At 34.8% G+C, this 19804-nt stretch overlaps 3 protein-coding genes across 11 annotated transcripts; 2 read left to right on the forward strand and 1 right to left on the reverse strand.

Annotated features, from left to right (window-relative positions):
* Nucleotides 1-2294: 2294 nt before the first annotated feature.
* On the forward strand, nucleotides 2295-6194 carry JMJD6 (Bifunctional arginine demethylase and lysyl-hydroxylase PSR). Its single transcript, XM_088204319.1, has 3 exons — nucleotides 2295-2456; nucleotides 2632-3335; nucleotides 4687-6194. The coding sequence occupies exons 1-3, from the start codon at nucleotides 2384-2386 to the stop codon at nucleotides 5080-5082; spliced, it is 1173 nt and encodes a 390-aa protein (XP_088060445.1). The 5' UTR covers nucleotides 2295-2383; the 3' UTR covers nucleotides 5083-6194.
* Nucleotides 6195-9359: 3165 nt separating this feature from the next.
* Nucleotides 9360-10178, forward strand: COX5A (Cytochrome c oxidase subunit 5A). The gene is made up of 2 exons (XM_088204840.1): nucleotides 9360-9581; nucleotides 9774-10178. Exons 1-2 carry the CDS (start codon nucleotides 9451-9453, stop codon nucleotides 10093-10095), a joined length of 453 nt encoding a protein of 150 aa, XP_088060966.1. The 5' UTR covers nucleotides 9360-9450; the 3' UTR covers nucleotides 10096-10178.
* Nucleotides 10179-11783: 1605 nt separating this feature from the next.
* On the reverse strand, nucleotides 11784-19762 carry ewg (DNA-binding protein Ewg). Of its 9 annotated transcripts, none has more exons than XM_088204826.1 (11): nucleotides 19623-19762; nucleotides 17634-17865; nucleotides 16184-16308; nucleotides 15800-16112; nucleotides 15611-15723; nucleotides 15400-15528; nucleotides 15099-15254; nucleotides 14284-14352; nucleotides 14064-14211; nucleotides 13861-13991; nucleotides 11784-13790 (listed from the first exon to the last, which is right to left on the reverse strand). In XM_088204826.1, the coding sequence occupies exons 2-11, from the start codon at nucleotides 17824-17826 to the stop codon at nucleotides 13593-13595; spliced, it is 1575 nt and encodes a 524-aa protein (XP_088060952.1). In that variant the 5' UTR covers nucleotides 17827-17865; nucleotides 19623-19762; the 3' UTR covers nucleotides 11784-13592. The 9 variants fall into 9 exon arrangements, with proteins under 9 accessions (XP_088060952.1, XP_088060949.1, XP_088060951.1 ...); XM_088204823.1 differs by having other exon boundaries at nucleotides 13861-14003; XM_088204825.1 differs by having other exon boundaries at nucleotides 13861-14003; nucleotides 19192-19715.
* Nucleotides 19763-19804: the final 42 nt, after the last annotated feature.

Genomic DNA, 19804 nt, shown 5'->3' on the forward strand with positions numbered 1-19804 from the left:
AACAAAATATATCTTTTTCAAATTCGAATATAATAAATAAACAAAAAACTTTCTTATAGGAATCTTGGCTAATTTCATCGATTTAAGCAAACAAATAAATGTAAACATTTTTGCATTATTATGTGATATCACCGCATTGATAATCACCAAATTCCTGAAGGGAGAATAACTTTATCCAACCTATTATCAGTTATTTTTTACTAATTAAAACCACTGTTCTATAAAATACTTAAAAAATAGTAAACTCACCATTTGAAAAATATTTTTGTAGAGATGTTTAAAAAAATGTTTGTCGATAAACCTTGACCTCTTTTTGAACTGAATAACGATACGTATGTAATGTCATAAAAAGCTCCCATTTGTGAAAATAATAATTTTAGTAATATGCAAAATAATGTTTTATGTAGGTAAAACAAATATATATTAGAAAAAGCTATTAGCAAAAGTTTGTACACGATTGATGTAGAAAAAAATTGTTGAATTAGGAAGCGCGTGAAACATGTTATACCGAGATCTTCCTATATTTTTTTGTCATTAGAATTATTTGGCATTTGCCAGATGACTACTACACTTAATCCTATACAACCTTTTGCACTTAATCCTGTACAACCAATAGCTGACGACTCAAATGTTGCGTTGTAATCGCTTTATATATTATCGATTGAAGAGTTTTAGTTGCTTCAATTAAAGCCGAATTTCGGAATGATTGTGTTCACCGACTTGTTTTCTCATGATTTCATTAATCCCATGAAATAGTCGCACGATAAAAAATCCTCGCAGTATAAAAGACACACTGTAAAAAATTCAACCGTTTACCTTTTAGTGTATTACATCAATTTTCCGATATCATTAACCATCAAAATATTCCTACGACGCCGTTAAGAAGTTCTAGTTAAGGAACCGTTTACTTGCTCAGATCTCGAAATCACTTTCAAACGTAAGTGGAAATTCTCTCCGCATGTAAACGACGTCTGCGAAAAATCTTTCAAGGACCGCATTATGACATTTAGATGCCCTAAGCACTAATAAGATTTAGTGCTCCTACAATAAAAATGATTTTTAAAAATCTAGATATGTTTATTTTACATAAATATTAAAATTGAAGAAATACACGTTGAACAGTAAAAACACAATCTAGAACATTAAATGATAACTGTAATCAGGGCCGGCCCGAGCGGCAGGCAGTACAGGCGATCGCCTGGGGAGCTAGATCTTGTGGGGCGCCGTGATACCAAATAAAGGCGTAATATTCACTTAAAATTATCAAACAATATTGTTAAAGAATATAATTTGATATTATTTTTTTGTATACACCTACTGTGCACTCTTTAGATTATTACACGCGTAAAAAATCGCGACGAAAATAAAACTACAAATTCTTACATACCCACAATCGCAAAAAAGAATATGGTGTCAAATAGAATATTAAATTACTTTAATTTTAATTAAATTTTTGCGCTCATGTAATGAGTTATTAAAGTATTAATGGGGGGGGGGGTGCAAATTAAGTTTTTGCCTGGGGCGCCAAATAGCCTAGGGCCGGCCCTGACTGTAATGTAACAACTTGTAACACGAAATATATGTAATGTAACAGGAAATATTCTCAAAAGTTTGAGCAAAAATATGATGAACACCTATATTAGATTAAACAATATTATAAAAGTCGACTATTTTATGGTTTAACCTTTCAGTTCATACGAGTTTTGCGTCATAAAAGCTAGATATAAGCGGTCCATTTCTTTTTCCATATTTGTAAGGTTTTGACGAAAAAACTTATGTATTAATAAAGTCCATTGCATAGTATATAGTTATATACATAAATCTGGATCAAGAGATAACTGACCTCAACCTAAGCGCATGCTTAGTGTGCTAAAGTGACTAATCCAGCCCTGATTATAAGGAATACGTTTTACCTTGACGATTAGTTATTCGTGTCTTATACGACACCTAGTTTGCAACATTATTTAACCACGATTTATAATTTTAAATCCCGAATAACCAAGTACTTCATATTAATCGAAAAAGTTTAGAAAAGGAATACCGTTGAACCGTTGTTATACGATTTGATGATTTATTTTATCGTTAAGAATTTCTGTTGAAGGGTGCTGTTGGCAAACCGATGATTTCCATTTTTGGGTTAAGGGATATCTTCGAGAATCACGATCGCGTTCTCTTTATATGCTCGTAAGAACCAGGACGTCCGTACTTGTCGAATCACCTATGGCATATACATTGCACATTGATTTATTTAATGATTTTTTTGCTAAGGCCAAATGTAGACATTATTTTTTGTTAGTGGCAACGCGAGGGTAGCTGTCACCTGTGGCTCGCCGGCGCCGGTCTCTTCGGGCGACTTTTAGCGCTAATTTTTAGCCCGTCTGAAATGCAAGACGAGAGAAAGCTCAGTCACAAAGCCAGAAAGCGCATCAGAGAAGTCAAAAGAAAAGCTAGGCCCGGTGAGTGCTATACTTTTGCGTTTTTACGCGACCTCCGCTCGGTCACGTACTCCATCAAAAAGCAAAATCGTTCTTAAAACCGATTAATTTGCCCATTTTCACTTTTCGCTCTTATTACAACGTCATCCTTCGCTTCTGTACGCATTTTTGTGAATATTTTTTTTTTATATTTCAGAACTGCACGATAGACTATCATGGTCCGCCTTAAGATATGTAGATAATTTTGATAGATTTTTACAATTCAACGATACGGTAGAGAGAATCGACGTCGATAGTGTGACGCCTTGCGAATTTATCGACAGATTCGAAAAAATATACAAACCTGTCGTAGTAACTGGCGTGCAAGTAAATTGGAAAGCCAATTACAAATGGACTTTAGAAAAATTAGCCAAAAAATATAGGAATCAAAAATTTAAATGCGGCGAAGACAACGAAGGGTACAGTGTAAAGATGAAGATGAAGTATTACATTGAGTATATGAAGAACTCCGTCGACGATAGCCCGTTGTATATTTTCGACAGCAGTTTCGGAGAGCATCCCAGGCGAAAGAAGCTCCTGGCCGATTACGAAATTCCGTTATATTTCCGAGATGATCTCTTCAAATACTGCGGCGAAGAACGACGCCCGCCCTACCGATGGTTTGTGATGGGGCCTCGAAGGTCGGGAACCGGAATACATATCGATCCGTTGGGCACGAGCGCTTGGAACGCTCTCGTCTTCGGCCACAAGCGGTGGTGTCTGTTTCCGACGGACACTCCACGCGAACTCATCAAAGTCACTGGTATAATAGGCGGCAAACAACGCGACGAAGCCATAACATGGTTTAGTTTAATTTATCCCAAGACTAAATTGGACACTTGGCCAGCTGAATACAAGCCGGTTTGTATTATATTCGAGGGTAGATTGAAAACTTCGCTGCCCAACACAAAAAGAGTACCCCAAAAACATTGCTTTCTCAGGTGTTTTTTTTTCTTTATTTACAATTTCAGAGTTGATATAACAAATTTGAGTAGTATTGTTTTGTATGGTTTGACCTATGCTTTTTCTAATACACCTATTATTTCGAATCAGGCTGATAGTGATTAACCATCGTTTATTTATTTATTGTATGCCTTCCGTACCAACATTACAGGCGCTAGCTCAATGTGTTACAACAGGGTAAATACAATCGACTACTACTAAATATTGTAATACTGCTACATAAGACTGAAATCAAAGTGATATCTATGTTATTAATCATAATCTTACAATTAATGATGTCACTTTACACGACCTAGCATGATTTTATTTTAATTCTTCATCCGTGAGATTAGGAAAATTTAGGAAAACAAAATATGTAATGATCAAATTATATTTATATTATATGTCCATATAGGATTACTCTACTCATCAGTAGTAACAAATACCAGATTCAATTTCATAAAGAATCAGCAGGAAGATGTCTCGAAATGATCACGTTTCTGACCAACTGATAAACCGAGAGATTCATTGATTTGACCTTTTTTTGCTCAAAATGTTTTGAACTCGATTATAGATGCCTACAACCTTTATTATTTCGAACCTTGTTTCGCCAAACTGCCATGACCATTTTGTGGATCACGTCGGTGTTTCATATTCAGTGGTACTAGTTACCTGCTTTCAACTTCAATACTTTCCTTCCCGTATTTAAATTCAGATGCCCACCTTTTGTCTATTGTGTATGCAAGACAAGTGATTGCCGTGTCTTAACCCCTTCAACGTTATGCTTCACTGTTGAACGTGTGATCCGCAGTGACACGAACTTTTTGCCGCTAGCGGATATATACACCAAAAAATTATTTTAATGATATATTTTAAGACATGGAGCTGTGCAAAGTGGTGATCTGCTGCAGTCTTCACACCAGTATTTAGATTATTAGACATATCCGTCGTTTCTATTGAGTTTTGCTAAAATTTTCAAAATGCGGATATATCCGTCATACCCACTTTGCAAGTATTTTTGTCATGACGGATATATACGACATATCCACTTAAGGGGTTAATAAATTTTCCGAGTATCTGATCACAGTACTATATGATAAAAAAGTCAGTGCACATTTTACTTTAGAATACTCCATAAAAGTAACAAATTAACGGATTATTTTAATTCTGTGCTGAATTCTATGTCATGCTACGAAGTTTTCCATTTCCTCTCGTATTTAATTATTACTATCTAAATTATTTGACAAATATTAAAATTCTTAAATTTCAGGTTGAAATTCTCCAAAAACCTGGTGAGACGGTTTTCGTTCCTGGAGGATGGTGGCATGTGGTGCTCAATTTAGACGACACGGTGGCCGTCACGCAGAACTTTTGCAGCCGTACAAATTTTTCAGTCGTGTGGCATAAAACTGTACGCGGCCGTCCGAAACTATCTAAAAAATGGTATAGAGTGCTCGAATCTAAAGAACCGGATTTAGCGAAAATAGCAGCGCACGTCGATCTGAATCAAGGTACGGGAATAGCCTCCGACAGCTCCAGCAACAGCAGCTCTTCCAGCATGAGCGATAGCGACACTTCCAGCGATTCTAAGAGCTCCAGCGAAGACGACAGCGGACAGGAGAGCATCACAGCTCATAAAAAGAAACGTAGGAAAAAAATGGCTTAAGCGTAATGCGCCTTAGAAAATTTGCCTTATCGTTTTTCACGGTGGTATAACACAATTTAAAGTTATATTTTTTTTATATTAACGTATCGAGGGTATGAGCGTCGTCGTTTAGGGTTAAAGTATAGTATTAATTTAGACCATTTTTATATAAAAAAGTAAAATATTACGCTAAATTATATACGTACGTGTATAAATAGGACTTAGAAACGTTAATAATATTTGTATATTTTTTAATTTGCATGTAATAGTGTTTATTAACATATATACATATGAATACGTATATTTTGCATAACAGCATTATCTGATATATGTATATAATTATAGACAATGTGCAATTGACAATACAGCAGTATAATTATTTTACGTTTAATCCTAAAATGGGTATTGTTACTCTCAAAAAGCGCAGTATTATAATCTACCTACGGACTGAGGAGAATTTTGTCAAATTTACCAAAAATATTTTATTTTATACTGTTGTATACTTCTATATGACTGGAAACATTGGCCTCGATGATCCAATGTTGTTTTTTATTACAAACTTTTTGGAAAATATAATATGTCGATAATTAATTAGTTTATTATTTATTATATACAACATGAACAAATTAAATTCAATTTTTGTTGTACAACTTGCTTTGTATAGCTTGTTACTGGATGACGATCCACACTATGCATCTTTTTGCTATACGCTATATATAGTGTGGGATATGCACCTGTATATGTATGTACGAAAACAAGAATCTGTAATTACAGGGAACTATATGTATGCATTAATAATCTGGCGTCAATTTAATATTTTCTCCATTATACATATTGATGGAAATATAAACTGGAACGGTTTTCAAATTATATTACTTTACAATACCATTCTGCTCCCACTGCTATGAAAATCTCACATATCTTCAGTATCAAAGCGTTTTGAGAAAATCCGACTACTCTAGTCTTTACATTAATAATTCCATTATTTTGTTTGCGGACCAATAGAGAAGTGAATATTGTCTTATTTTGTGTAATATCAAAGCAGTCGATGTTTTTAGATGTATCCAAAAATATGTATTTTTTGTTCTGTATTTAATAAACTCAAATATTTTCAATAAGTATTTGAAACTATACTTTTGGTTTAATTAATTGTAATATCCTTCTTAAATTGGTGTGATTCATGAATCAATTTTCCTAAGGTTTCTTTAAACACCGGAGTCTTCAAAAACTAATGCCATTGAACGGGAGAATGTTACACCTGTGAGTAGGGATTCCAATCCCGTGCCAAAATTTTGATCCCGGGATTTCGGTATTGCAATTAGTCGATCCCGGGACTAGTCCCGAGATAATTTTCATGTTATTTTATCGATAAAAATAATTTAAAATGAATAATACAATATATTTTTACATCTGTTTTTTATAACGTACAATGTATAAAGTACGTATAATTTTATTATTTGGCTTAAAATAGAAAATAATATAATAAAAATTATAAAGTGAAAGTCTTATATATTTATTTGAGAAGATAAAAAATGAACTTTTGACAATGTATGTACATTCATTAGGGGTTTTATGTGGGATGACTGTGTTGAAGTAGATTCGATTGATGAAGTTATTAGTGGCTCTGATATTTCGATTATATCTTGATCTTTTTCTTCACTAAATCTTTCAATACGTTTTTGAATAGTTTTACGAGTTGCTTTGTTGTCATTAAACCATAAAGGGTTGAATAAATATTTTAGTGTATCAGTTAAATCTGTTCAGCTTCGTTTTTCTACATGTTTTCGTAGAGAAATTAATAAATCTTTGCTTAAGACTTAAGCTCGGTCAATTGTCTGAAACTGAATTCAAAAAATTGCGTCGGCTTAGCACAAGTTGGTATCACGTAGGCAGAGTGCTTCGTTTGCTAATTTTAGAAGTTTTAATACTTGTATAATATCTTCAATTTTCATCTAGTCATTTTCTTTAAATATCACCGAAAAATTCTTTATATCTATTATAGTTTTGGTATACATGTTTTTAAAAATAAAAATCATTGCAGCATATAATAAAGACTGTTCTATCTGGTTTTTCAGTCTAATATAAGTGAAAGTTCTTTTCCATGCTCGTTTTTTATATATTTTTGTAGAATAGAATCATTTTTAGTTGGTGATCTTGTAAATATTGCTACGAATTTTCTGACTTTATTTATTATATCGTTGATGCGGGGATTTTCAGATAAAACTATATTTTCAGCTTCAGAATAAACCATTGTAAATCCTTCTTCATCTTCGTATTCATCAGTAAATTGATATTGATAATTTTTTTCATAGCATGATTCCAAAGATTCACAGATGACACGTGCAACTCGCGCAAGTTTGTGTAAGAAATATAACGATTTTGCTAATAATAATTCGATTGTGCTTGATAAATCAATCAATCCCGAAAATTTCGGGATTATGTTTTATAATCCCGGGACTCATCGGGTATTTAAAATCGTTCGGGATCCCGGGATTGGAATCCCTACCTGTGAGATTAAGAAATGCTTTGCAAGTTGTGTTCAGCTTACCATTTTAAGACTTTTTCATTCTATAAATCCACATGCATAAACTCACTGTATGACTTCCAAATGATACAGCAAAAAAGTATTTGTGATCGTAACTGGAGATGAGTATTATGTACTTATGTAAAACGATAAACACAATAGCTTCCGAACTAGCTGATACTAATTCAAAAAATGGAGTCAAGTTTCATTGTACATATGATTTCTGAGAAATAGAGCTATCGTACTAAATGTTGTCCTAATAAAGAAGGTTGTTCACAAAAATGCAATGCTATATTACTGCATCAACATTTATATTGAACCGTGGACATAATTAAGTTATAGATATTTGATGGATAGACCGTTGTTTAAGGAGCTGCTCTTCATGCAACAATTAAGTTATTAAAAACGAGTCAAAGAGTTCATCTAGTTAAATTGTTAACTCGATTTTAATCTGCACACTTCGCCATTTATTTATTACATACAGCTTAACGCCAATGCCCCTGAACATTAATATATTATCTTTAACAATAATTATCACAAGTTATGATTTATGTTATGTACAGGGAAAAAATATATAAGTAAATAAACTGACCAGACGTACTCTTCAAAAAGTTTGGCCGTCTTTGAACAAAAATTTCTTTTGAGTTTCTGTAGCAGTATCTCCTTATAAAAATTTCGGAGATGGCCTTAAAACAAAAAGTTTTATTTTTAGCTCTTTCAATTTTCAAAATCTGGTCACCGAAATATAAAGAAATATACTATTATGGGGGCCAATATAGATTTGTTATGGCCAAAACTGGTCGGCGCTGGAGTGGCATTGGCGTGATGGTTTTCTCTCTCTCTCCACTGGCAACCTTCCTGGCGTGCAGACGCAACTTCTCGCGTCCGCCCTTTTTACAATGTAAACAACTGTAACCGTCAATAAATATACTACTGCAGCGGCTCAATCTGTGTCTAATTGCCACCCGTCACCATCACCGTCCCTAAACTATAAAGAATAAATTGACATGGCGATGTGTGCGCTATGAAGCCTTAAAAAACTTTAGCTTTCTATAAAAATATTATAACTTGACAATTACCAAAGCCAAAATGATCTTGTGAAGATATAAAATCAGTAATTGTCTAATGCTTATGTGATGATTATACAAGGTACACTAAGTGACGATTAAACAATAAACACAGTGTCCTCAATCTCCTCAATTGATCCCAACAGAGTTTTATTGCATATTTTCTTTATAATGGTAAAATATGTAGTCCGCTTGAAATAGTACACCCAATGTTGTTACTCATTTAATATATTTTTTATTCTAAATCTAAATCAATGCTTAATCGTTTTAATTTAATGAGAAAAGCCAAAATTTATTATATGGATCACCAATAGGCTCAGTAAAAACTTCAAAAAAGTATGGAAGAAATAATGCATTAGAATTTTTTTGAATACATCTGCACAATAATAGCTGCTGGTTATTGCCAACAACTTTGCCAGAGACATAACTAATCTTATAAGAAAGGTGAATATGGTTAATGGCCAGGTTGAGAAATGCTTCGTCGTCTACCGTATTCCTTAAATTTTGCTACTTCAGTGGAATGAAAAACACATATTTTTTCAAGTCAAAAAAGAAAACACTTAAAAAATATTAATTTGATATAAAATGTAGTCATTTCGAAACAATATTAAATAATTATGCAATAACACTGACGATAGAAAAACGTTTTCAAACCCTTTCTTTTATTTAAATATAAAATTATAGTTAAACAGGCATAGGCAAGAATTAGTCAAGTATGGCCAATTGTCCAAGCTGTTAGCTCCGTTTAGTTACCTACCCTGATCTGCCGGTGGTCGATAGTTTGCGTCAGACTCGAACATGTTTAGGTTGGCTGTGCAACGGACTGCGGGAGCGCTGCGCGGAGCCGTCAGCGTTTCGGGGGCCCCGCGAGTCCTCGCCGTTCGCCACGTGTCCCACACCATCGAAACGGACGAAGAACTAGATGCCAGGTGACGGCAATTACGTAACCTGGACCCCATCTTGTCTTGTCAAATCCTTGACTTTTTCAACGCGGTCATCGCGCTTTAAGATTTCAGCGCGTCAATACCGGCTGCAAGACTTGATTTCTGAACAGACTCACTAGCTGGCAATATTTTTATTTTATTTTCATAACCTAGCAATTTGAAAATATTTTATTCCAGATATGTGGCATACTTCAGCAGAGCCGACATCGACGGATGGGAAGTGCGCAAAGCCATGAACGACATCGCCGGCATGGATATGGTCCCCGAGCCGATCATCGTATCCGCCGCTCTGAAAGCCTGCAGGCGCGTAAACGACTACGCGTTGGCTGTTAGATTCTTGGAAGTCATTAAGAACAAGTGCGGACCCCAAGTCAAAGAAATCTACCCATGGATCATCCAAGAAATCCGCCCCACTTTGTCCGAACTCGGCGTAGAAACTCCCGAAGAGTTGGGATATGATATACCCGAATTAGGTCTAAAAACCATCTACGAAGTGTAAATTGTTCGATAACCGCTTATATAGTGCATATTTTTATTTAATTTTAGAAAATTTGTTGTGAAATAAAATAATTTCTAAATAAATTTACTTTTTATTACCAAAATGTATATGACAAGCTACGGTCATAAAATCAATACTGTAAATAATCACTACAAAAATTTGTCAAAACATTTAATGTTATAAAGAAAATAGTATCCTTTACTAACCGACCTTATTAAAGTGAATTTTTATCAAGAGTTTGCTAATTGCAAAAAGTCGATATATGATTAATTTTATAAATTGTCGCTATTCACAATAAAATATTAATTGGGTGCTATGTACTTTCAAAATGATTTTACTCTTTTTCTCAAATGTCGAGGTTTCGAAACAAGACGACTACAGGAACACACTCCAACCCAAATTGTACCCGAACATTCACCACTTATGGTAGTTCCAACTCTACGATCGTTCCATAATATCCTTAATTCTTATCTCCTATTATCCATATACATACTTAATTAACATTCTAGTTAAATTTAAACTGAGTAATATATAACCATTTTTTTTCAGATAAACTAGTTATTTTTTTTGTTTCAACAATATAAGCATGTACACCATATTAAAGTAAAGTATTTAAATGATTGATTTTTACCTTAATGATTTTTAAAACCAACAAGTTTTATACATTGGTTAGATACTAAAAATTTAACGCTTTATTTAACAGGACAAATCTAATACCTTGCTCATAATGCATCGATAAGATATAATTTCAAACCTTAAAAATGTATGTTGAACTTCAATATCCTACAATGTCAAAAATCGATTAATGCTAAACTTTAAAAATTTCCAACTTCGAAATAATCCAATCAAAAACATTAGAGTTGATGACAGACGAAACGCTGTTATAATTTCATGTTCACATCTGTTGTCTTCAATATGTTGTTGCAAAACTGAACATAAAGGACTGGTTCAATTGGTCTATAGTAAGAATTCTAAGTGAGTATAAACTTTATCTGTCTAAGAAGCATTTCAAGAATATAAAAATATCCTACAAGCAATAGATGCAAGAATCAGGTAGATTCCAAAAATTATATTTTTGAACTCAAGTTTTTTCTTATTCTAACATTGAATAACGACGAAGCGATTTTTTTAAAAGTTTTTCATAGTTGCCATATTGAAACAATGTAATTTTGGCCAAAATCTGATAAGAAATACAGTAGTGTACAAAAACCGTAGTATATTTAACCAAAAGAAGTCACAAACTATTCATGGGAAAACATATATATATACATACATATGTTTCAATCCTCATATATCTTTGCAAGAATGTGTGTGCAACATCGTGGGCCAATTGATTTTTGCAAGGTTGACTAGGATTAGTGACGAAAAGAAGAAACATACAAATCAGCACCTGAAGATGATCGCCACAACACGATTGAAAGTGTTCATGCAAAAAAAATAATAGCCACAGTGAAATCGTATTCCCAATTACAGAAATCAAAAATATCTGCGAGATAATAATAAAAAATAATATAGACATGCCTTATAGTAAATTGATGAAGTATACTCATAGTGTAGTTTTTGAATCTGCTCACAGCTGAAAAAAATATATCAAGGTTTTCCTTAAGTTGCGACATTAGACAAAAGTTATATTAAGTATTTTTTTATTGTAGAGGATATTTAGGATTATTATAATTGAAAAAAGATTGCCAACATACAAAAAAAATCTTATTGAAATTTTTATTCTTTACAAAGATCACATAGCACACGGAAGATCTATAATACAAAACAGTGATAAAAAAATAATAAGGTGTGTTTCTTTTACTTTTTCCTTTCGATCAAGCTGTTTTTTTTTTTTTGAAAAAAAGTAAAATTGTAATAATAAATACAAGTATACAAAAAATTCAAATAAATATTTATCTTATACATTATATTATCTAGAATAAATCTAAATTTGTAGATTCTTAAAGGAAAAATAAATACAACTTACAACACTTAATACACAAACATACAAAATGGACATACATAACGTGATGGTATATTTAAGTAAAAAAATCTCCCAAATGAGCTGAGAGAATGCTAATCGATGATAATTGCACATTATTATATTTACAATTGTCTAGGAATATGTGTGGTTGGTTGTTTTATATAAAATAATTTCATTATTGTATGTACAGCCTTCAATTCATACTGAGTAATTTAAGTTAAATTAGACATACTGAAGTATACATAGTAAAAATGCAAAATTAATACTTTAAAGCTCAACGCTATTAAGTAATGTTTAATAAATAATAAAGGAAAAAGCGATACATTTACTGTTGTCAATAATGCATGCAATATTATTCTCAATTTTGTTTCATTTAACTAATAAATATATCAATCTGAGATAATTAAATGAAAACGATCAAACCGTTAAACGAGTAGAGTTAAATCGGCATAATTAAAATGGGAAAGTAAAGAGATCGAGTAAATCAAAAGACTATTTTTCATTTTTATTACATATTATTTTTGGCAATGTCGTTAAGCATTTATTTAATTTTGACTATATTAAAATATAAAAGAGTAACTTTCTGATTTACTCGATGCATAATCAAGAAGGATGCTGTAATATCTTACTTTAAATATTGTTTAAAACAATCTTTGGTGGACATTTAACGATTTATAAATAGTTTATACAATCCATTTATCTAACAATATCAAAATCATATATTACAGTCACGTCACGTTTTATCCACACGCTTAATAATATTTTTTCTACACTTAGTGTACAGGAATTTTTAAAACTTACGACGACATTAAACATACTTTCGATTCTGCAATCGAATGATGAAAAGAGCGGTATGACAAAAATTAAAATATAGAATTTAATATATATATTTTGATTTATTTATTTAAATTAAGTTTTTCATTAGCACCAGTCGGTGCCATATTTTTATTGAATTAGGAGTATCGCGAGAAATATAAATAGAAAAAAATAATGGGTAATTTACTAGTTTTAGTAAATTTATAACGAATAGACTCGATCCATACTTCCGATTACATACGTTTAAGTCCCAATACAGCGATTAATTTATCTAAATATTCAATCACAATTAAAACATGAAAATATTACAGCAATTTCTTTGATTGATTATATTTCCAACGTTTCATTGGTCTAAAATTTGTACATTAATTTTAACGTTTAGCCGAGCCTCCGTTTTATAGTGGACCATATTCGCAATTACGTAAGTAATAAATATGTATATGTAACATTTTAAAAATAATGACGTATGACCTTTCGATCGCCCATTAAAGTAATAAAGCTTAAATAATAATGCAGTCAAAATGACATAATTTCGTATAGTATGTCATAAAAAAATAACACGAACAAAACGAACTTTCGTAATTTGGCAAATACCACTTGTCGTCGAAGCGTTGCTCATAATTTCAAAAATTAATTACAAACTGCTTCAGTACAATATTTAACCATAAATTATGGTAACTTTGACTAATAAGTAAATTTCTTAATTAGTTAAACACTAATCACTTATTATAGTCTCAGACTGCTCTGTTTTCACTTCTCCTATGGCCGCCATCGCTTTCGTCAAAACGGTGGCATCTTTCAAGCTAAGAACTTGTAATACTTGAGGCTCTGTACCGGCCGGACCTTGTATCATCATTTGTGTCATGCCGGGACCCATAGATATAGTTTCCACCGGGTCGCCGTTAGAATCCACCTAAATTTCGAATCACAATATGAGATTCGTACGAATCGTTCAGTAAAGGAAGATTTTTTGGTAAGCTCACCTGCACGACGGGCGTCATGCAAACGGCGCCGTCGCTTCCCGTGTGAATTTGCTGTATATTTGCAACCATCGTCTGATACATACCGCCGGGTACAGGTAATGTAATCACTCCGCTGACGGAAACGGGATACCCTAGAATGGAGACTTTTCGATTTATAAAAAAATCAAGAGATCATAAACATATGAGTATAATCTAACGCATACCCTGTCCATCCTCTCCGGTCAAGATGATCTGCCCATCTTGGTTCAGCGTCGCTTCCGTGACGGTATTAAGGTCCACGGACATGGTACTTCCGTCGCCTCCGTCGAGCGTTTGAACAGTGTGAACACCGTCTGCTCCGCCTGTGTGAATCTAAACAGTATTCGCTCCGATGATAAAATGGTAATCGTAAAAATAATATAATTTAATAAAACAACGATGAACCTGTATAATCGAAACGGTTCCATCCGGGTTTGTTATCGTTTGTAGCACGGCCGGAGCGTACTGTGACATCTAAAAAATATTAAATTCTAATGGTTTTTGGATCTATTGAACATTATCGATCAATACTTATTTAAAATAATAATAAGAAACACTCATGCAATTGACTTATTCTTTGGAAAATATCTAACATCGTAAAATACAAAATAAACATTCTAAGAATAAAAAGGAAAATTGGTTTAGATTTTCATTCAAGAATATAAACAACTAAATTATTGATTAGATGTAAAAATAAGATTTTTTAACGTTGATATTGTACGCTTGAACAAATTTCAGACTAAATAAAAAAAACAAAGCTTATATGGTTTAAAACTTATATTTCTATCAGTCGTGTAACACTAACATTTAACAATAATAAAAAGATAAATAGCATCTTATCAAAAATATATCAACAATTTTTAGCTCTTACCAAAAATTGACAAGTCATTCGAATAAAACAGAAATATTGTTAAAAATATATTCCATAGACTGTCAATCGTTGGTTTCTATATTATATATCTTATATGCTTAATAAAATCACATGCGACTAATACTGTTCTCTTATTCAACTTTTGAAGCTTTTACTTATAAAGCGGTAACAAAAAAAATAGCGATTGGGTATATGTAAAAATATACTCAAATTTATATGAAAACTAAAAAATATACACGATAAATAAAAATAACAAAAGTAAAATTATAACATTAGCAACAAAATCCTAAAACAGTGAACATGGAACATATAGACTGTGCTAATAATGATGTCATAAGCTGATACCAACATCGACATCTGTCAGTGTAAGGGGATCGAGGCACACTTGTTGCTGCACACCAGTAGATAATACCTGCTGTGTCATTTTGTGGGAATTGTTTAGCGAACTGGCCGCGTGGAGTTTGACAACCCCACTGACACCCATTTGGTTTACTTGTTCCGAAAGCTGTCCCCGTTAAATTACATCACATAATTAATATTTTTTACAAAGTGCATAATGATTCATTAACATGTCGCAGATCGATCGAAATCTTTAAAAAGAGACTTGCAAATCGTTAGATAAAAAAATTACCCAAAAGCAATTCACTCACCGATGGGTTTGGTGAAATAGAGACGTTTGCTTTCTCGTCTTCTTCTGAAAAAGCTGGTAACAAATCCTCCCTTCCGTGATATTTGTAGCAATTTATAACGATCTGTCTGAGTGCATGGGTCCATGATATCTGCAAAAATATTAGGTGTCACATGCCAGATTAACAAAGAGAATATGATATGAATTCTAATGAAAATGACGAAATTATCTACCTTTTGTTTTTCGTCTTCGGAACGAGCGTCCATTCTGACATTAGCCCAGGGCAGTTCTTTCGGCCACCAAGGAGGCCTCATCGATTCTCTGCCCCATCCGGGTTTTCCTCGCTCTGTCGTGATCCATTAAAAATTGATTAAGTCTCCATAGTACAATTTGATAATATTAATGAAAAAAACAATATTTACGAGCCGAATATTTCAACATCAACGGGATAAATGCTCGGAGCTGAGCTTGTGTCATCTTCTCCACCGGCGTCGGAATCCCGTCTATAATCAACGGTGGCAGTTCGTACAGCGACGGATCGTCTTGAACGGGAGGCGGCGCCTGCTGTGCCAGAGCGTGCTCCAGCTCTTCCATGATCATCGATCTTAAATTTTTGATGACATCTTCTAAAGGCTTCGCCCCGAAGACTCTGTATGACGTGTTCGGTTTTCCAGGAGTAGCAACTAAAACAACCGCTTGCTGTCCAACTCGGGTAGCGAACTCGTCTATGGTTTGCTATAATAGAAAAATTACAATTAACAGATTGTCGAAATGTAATAATGAAGATGTAAAGGACGAAAACTGACTCGTAGCTTTCTCAATAGTCTGTTCTGCTGTCTCTTTCTAATCGACGGATTGGTTTCGAAAGAGTGTGGTCTTTTTCTTTTCTTCGAAGATGCGATAGCAGCCGCCGCCGCCATTCCAACAGGTCCTAAGCAAATTTTTTTGATGAATATCTGTGTCAATGTGAAGTGGGTGGGTAGCTTTATAAATAAAATCTTTACTGTTTATTGAAAAGTTACTTCAGTCACATACGAAAGTGAGTCAAACAAAAACCATAAAAGTGTAATAAAAAATCAAAAGTGGAACAGTGCTACCGTTCAATTCTCGACTAATGAAGAAATGAAACATAACATATAACGACAAATAATGATGCAAGTATGTCACTTTAGCAAGTGTACGAGAGAATTAGAAAGTTATGCAACACTGCAAGTTATGTAGCACACTCCTCTCATCATAATTCGACACACCAAATAGTGACATCAGGGTCCATTATAACAGTTGAAGACGCCTCGAAAGAAAACAGCTGGGTAACTGAACAAAAAGCATAACTTATATGGATATTCTGTAATTCCAATAATTTCTGCAGGGTGGGTATCACGCCATAAGGATGTGTTTGAAATAGAAGATGGCTTCCTAGGAAGAATTGCAAAGCACGAGAGCGAGTAAGAAATGGCGCCATACTCATTCAGCAAAACCAAAGAAATTCCATACACAGCCTTCTGGAAAAAAAATGTGCTGACCCTTTAACTTAAAATATTTATTGCACTAGTCCATTAGTATAGGCGTATAGAAACATATACAGTCATCCGTGGCAAACGCGTGAAGATGAACGAGGAGTAATTTCAGCATTGACATATAATCAAATCGATGCGTGGATTTAGTGTGTATTTTTTTATTCGAGTGTCGAACATCTGCTGCAATCGCCCCTAGTGATTTTCACATCGTTGAACTTCCCATAAAAGTGATAAAAGGAAAGAAGTACAGGTCCAACAAAGATGTACAGAAAGCGGTGTACAAGTAACTGCGCCCTCAGGGAAAATATTTTTTTTTTCTATAGCTATTAATGCACTTTTGCTGAAAAATAATATTTTATCAACCTCTAGCAATAAAAACCTTATGCTTCCTTTACACTCTCTGGAAGTTACCGAACCAAAGGTCTACCGAATATGGTCGAGGTCGCCGAGACATTAGAGCGGGCAGACCCGAGCTCGACCGAAGTAGCCCCGAATTAACACATTATATTTTCCGTCCTTGCCCAACCATGGCCTACTTCCAGAGAGTGTGGAGGAAGCATTAGATTGATGCAGATTTGTGAAGAAAAAATAAAAAATAAACGAGTGTTTTGTATGTAAACATATAAAAGCATATTTCATTTATTGTTTATGAAATGTGCAATTTTTTTCAAAATTTAGTATATTTTATATGGCATTTTGCAAATCCGACAATTTTAAATAAGTCAATTGGATAGCTCACCAGCAGCGGCCAACTGCGCCGTGACTTCGTCGCTCATCGCGGCAGTGATGAGATCCGAGCCGTCTTCGTACACCTCGTCCGAAGACGAGGGACATCCGTTGTCTTCGTTGTCCGAATCGCCGCTGAGGCCGCCGTCTCCTTCTTCCGCCATGTCTACTGATTCGTCTTTGATGTTGTTCATTTTCACCACCATGTAGTTGCCCAGATCCGTTCAGACGAGTCTTCTTTTGGTCTGAAAATTGAACATTAGTTTTAATAATAAAAAACGTATATTTGTAAAGTAGCGACCACGAAAGGGTATTAAATTTTATTTATCCACATGCAGTAACGAGTATATACTTTGTATACCGAAAATCTATTTATAACTTGTTTAATTTTAAGTCAGCAAAAGTGAAGTGAATCTGAACAAAAAAATATTTTTGTATAAATTATTGCCATATATGGACAGTTTGGTGGAAAGGAATTAACTCAAATAGTTATTCACTATCGCAAATTATTTAGCCTCGTAAGATATTTTACGAAATTCTATCAAAAACTACAATTTTAATAAAATGTCACAGCTCAGCAACACTTGATATTGGTGAGAAGACACAGTGAGAAATTCTAGATTGTTCATTAAAATATTTTTTATTAAAAATAATTATTAATGTTGAATAAATCATAAGTTCAACAGATGTGAATTTTTTTAATGTTTTTTAGAAATCTTTGTCTACTTTTTTAATAATTTTATACAGTTGAGAATTAAAAGATGAAGAAAAAATGAAGCCTGCCACTTGTGTCATAAGCAGTGGTGTAGTGGGGCCTGAACGCCTTCCGGTACAATTTGTTAGAAGACGGCACACTGCACAGCTCAAGTACAACGCAACAAATAAAATAACCAGGATATTCATTGATTTTTTGTTATAATTACATCACTGGTATACGGCTAAAAGGTGAAATTTGGTGCGCTTTGTTACCTGCTTTTCAACAAATCTCATTCAAGTTCTCTTTACTAGATAACGGAATTGTTTATTATAGCTTGTGATTCACGAAGTTTTACGAAAAATAAATAAACTTACTCAGTAGGACTGTGACACAAAAGGATTAATATAGTCATAGCTACTTACGAACTATACTAATTAATTATGGTCAATTTTTGTCGTTTTTAGAAAAAAATATACTCAATAAATTTGTCAATACCAGTTGTATCGACTGTGCAAGCTGCGTTAAATACTAAGTCTCACAGCCGGCGAGATCTTCATTTTTGGCAAATCTCAAAAAGTAGCATTCGTACGCAGATTACGCAAACACGTTTCTGGTCACAAATGTAGAGGAAAGGGTAATGGGTCATACAAAAATGTCTTGCTCAACGGAACGAAAGAATATAAACTGACAACATATATACATAACGTCAGCCATTTTTTTCATTAATTCGATAAGTAAAATGGCACTGAAAAAAGTAATAATTTGAAGTGTAAACCGCTCGGTCCTCGCAGGGGCGAAGACACGAAGACACCGAAGAAGAGGAGGATGTGAAGAAGAAGAAGAAGCGGGTGACGAACGCTGAATCCCGACATACCTTGATGGATTTTGTCGGGAAACACCGAGTGGCCGTATTCTCGGGCATAAAGACGACGCGAAGGAGAAGAGGCCGGAGACGCGACGGCGCGCGGGCTTGGATCGGTACGCTCGCGCGCCTCGGGAGCCCCCGGGGGCCTCCGGAGCGCGTCGGCGTCCATCGCGAACGGCAAGGCGCGACGCCGATCGCGCGCGACGAGAGCGTATACGGTCGGAGCAGGCCCAGTGCGCCCCCCGGCACTACGGCTGCGTACGCACCTGCGTGGGGCCCCGAGCACCACGGCGCCGCCGCTGCCGCCCCCGCCCCGCGCTCCGCTTCTCGTCGCGAGTATCGACCGGCTCCATCCCGCACCTGCGCACTGGGCCTCGGCTCGCGCAGGCGCACCGGTTCGACCCGCGCCCCGCATCCCCTCACCCTTTCGAGGCACTCACCGGTCCGACCCCGCTCCGTTCGCTCCGCCCGCTCGCCCGCTCCGATCCGCTCCGACCGAGAGACGTGCACCGCGTCCCGCCCTACGAGCGAGCGGTCATGGCCGGCCGACGAGCTTCGCCTTCCGATCCGAATACGCGAGGAATTATCGATAACGCGATTTTATGTCGCCTCCTCTCTTTTT

The sequence above is a fragment of the Plectrocnemia conspersa genome, unplaced genomic scaffold, assembly GCF_051122295.1.
Source record: "Plectrocnemia conspersa isolate PC_06_02 unplaced genomic scaffold, ASM5112229v1 ptg000014l, whole genome shotgun sequence".
NCBI classification, from domain to species: Eukaryota; Metazoa; Arthropoda; class Insecta; order Trichoptera; family Polycentropodidae; genus Plectrocnemia; species Plectrocnemia conspersa.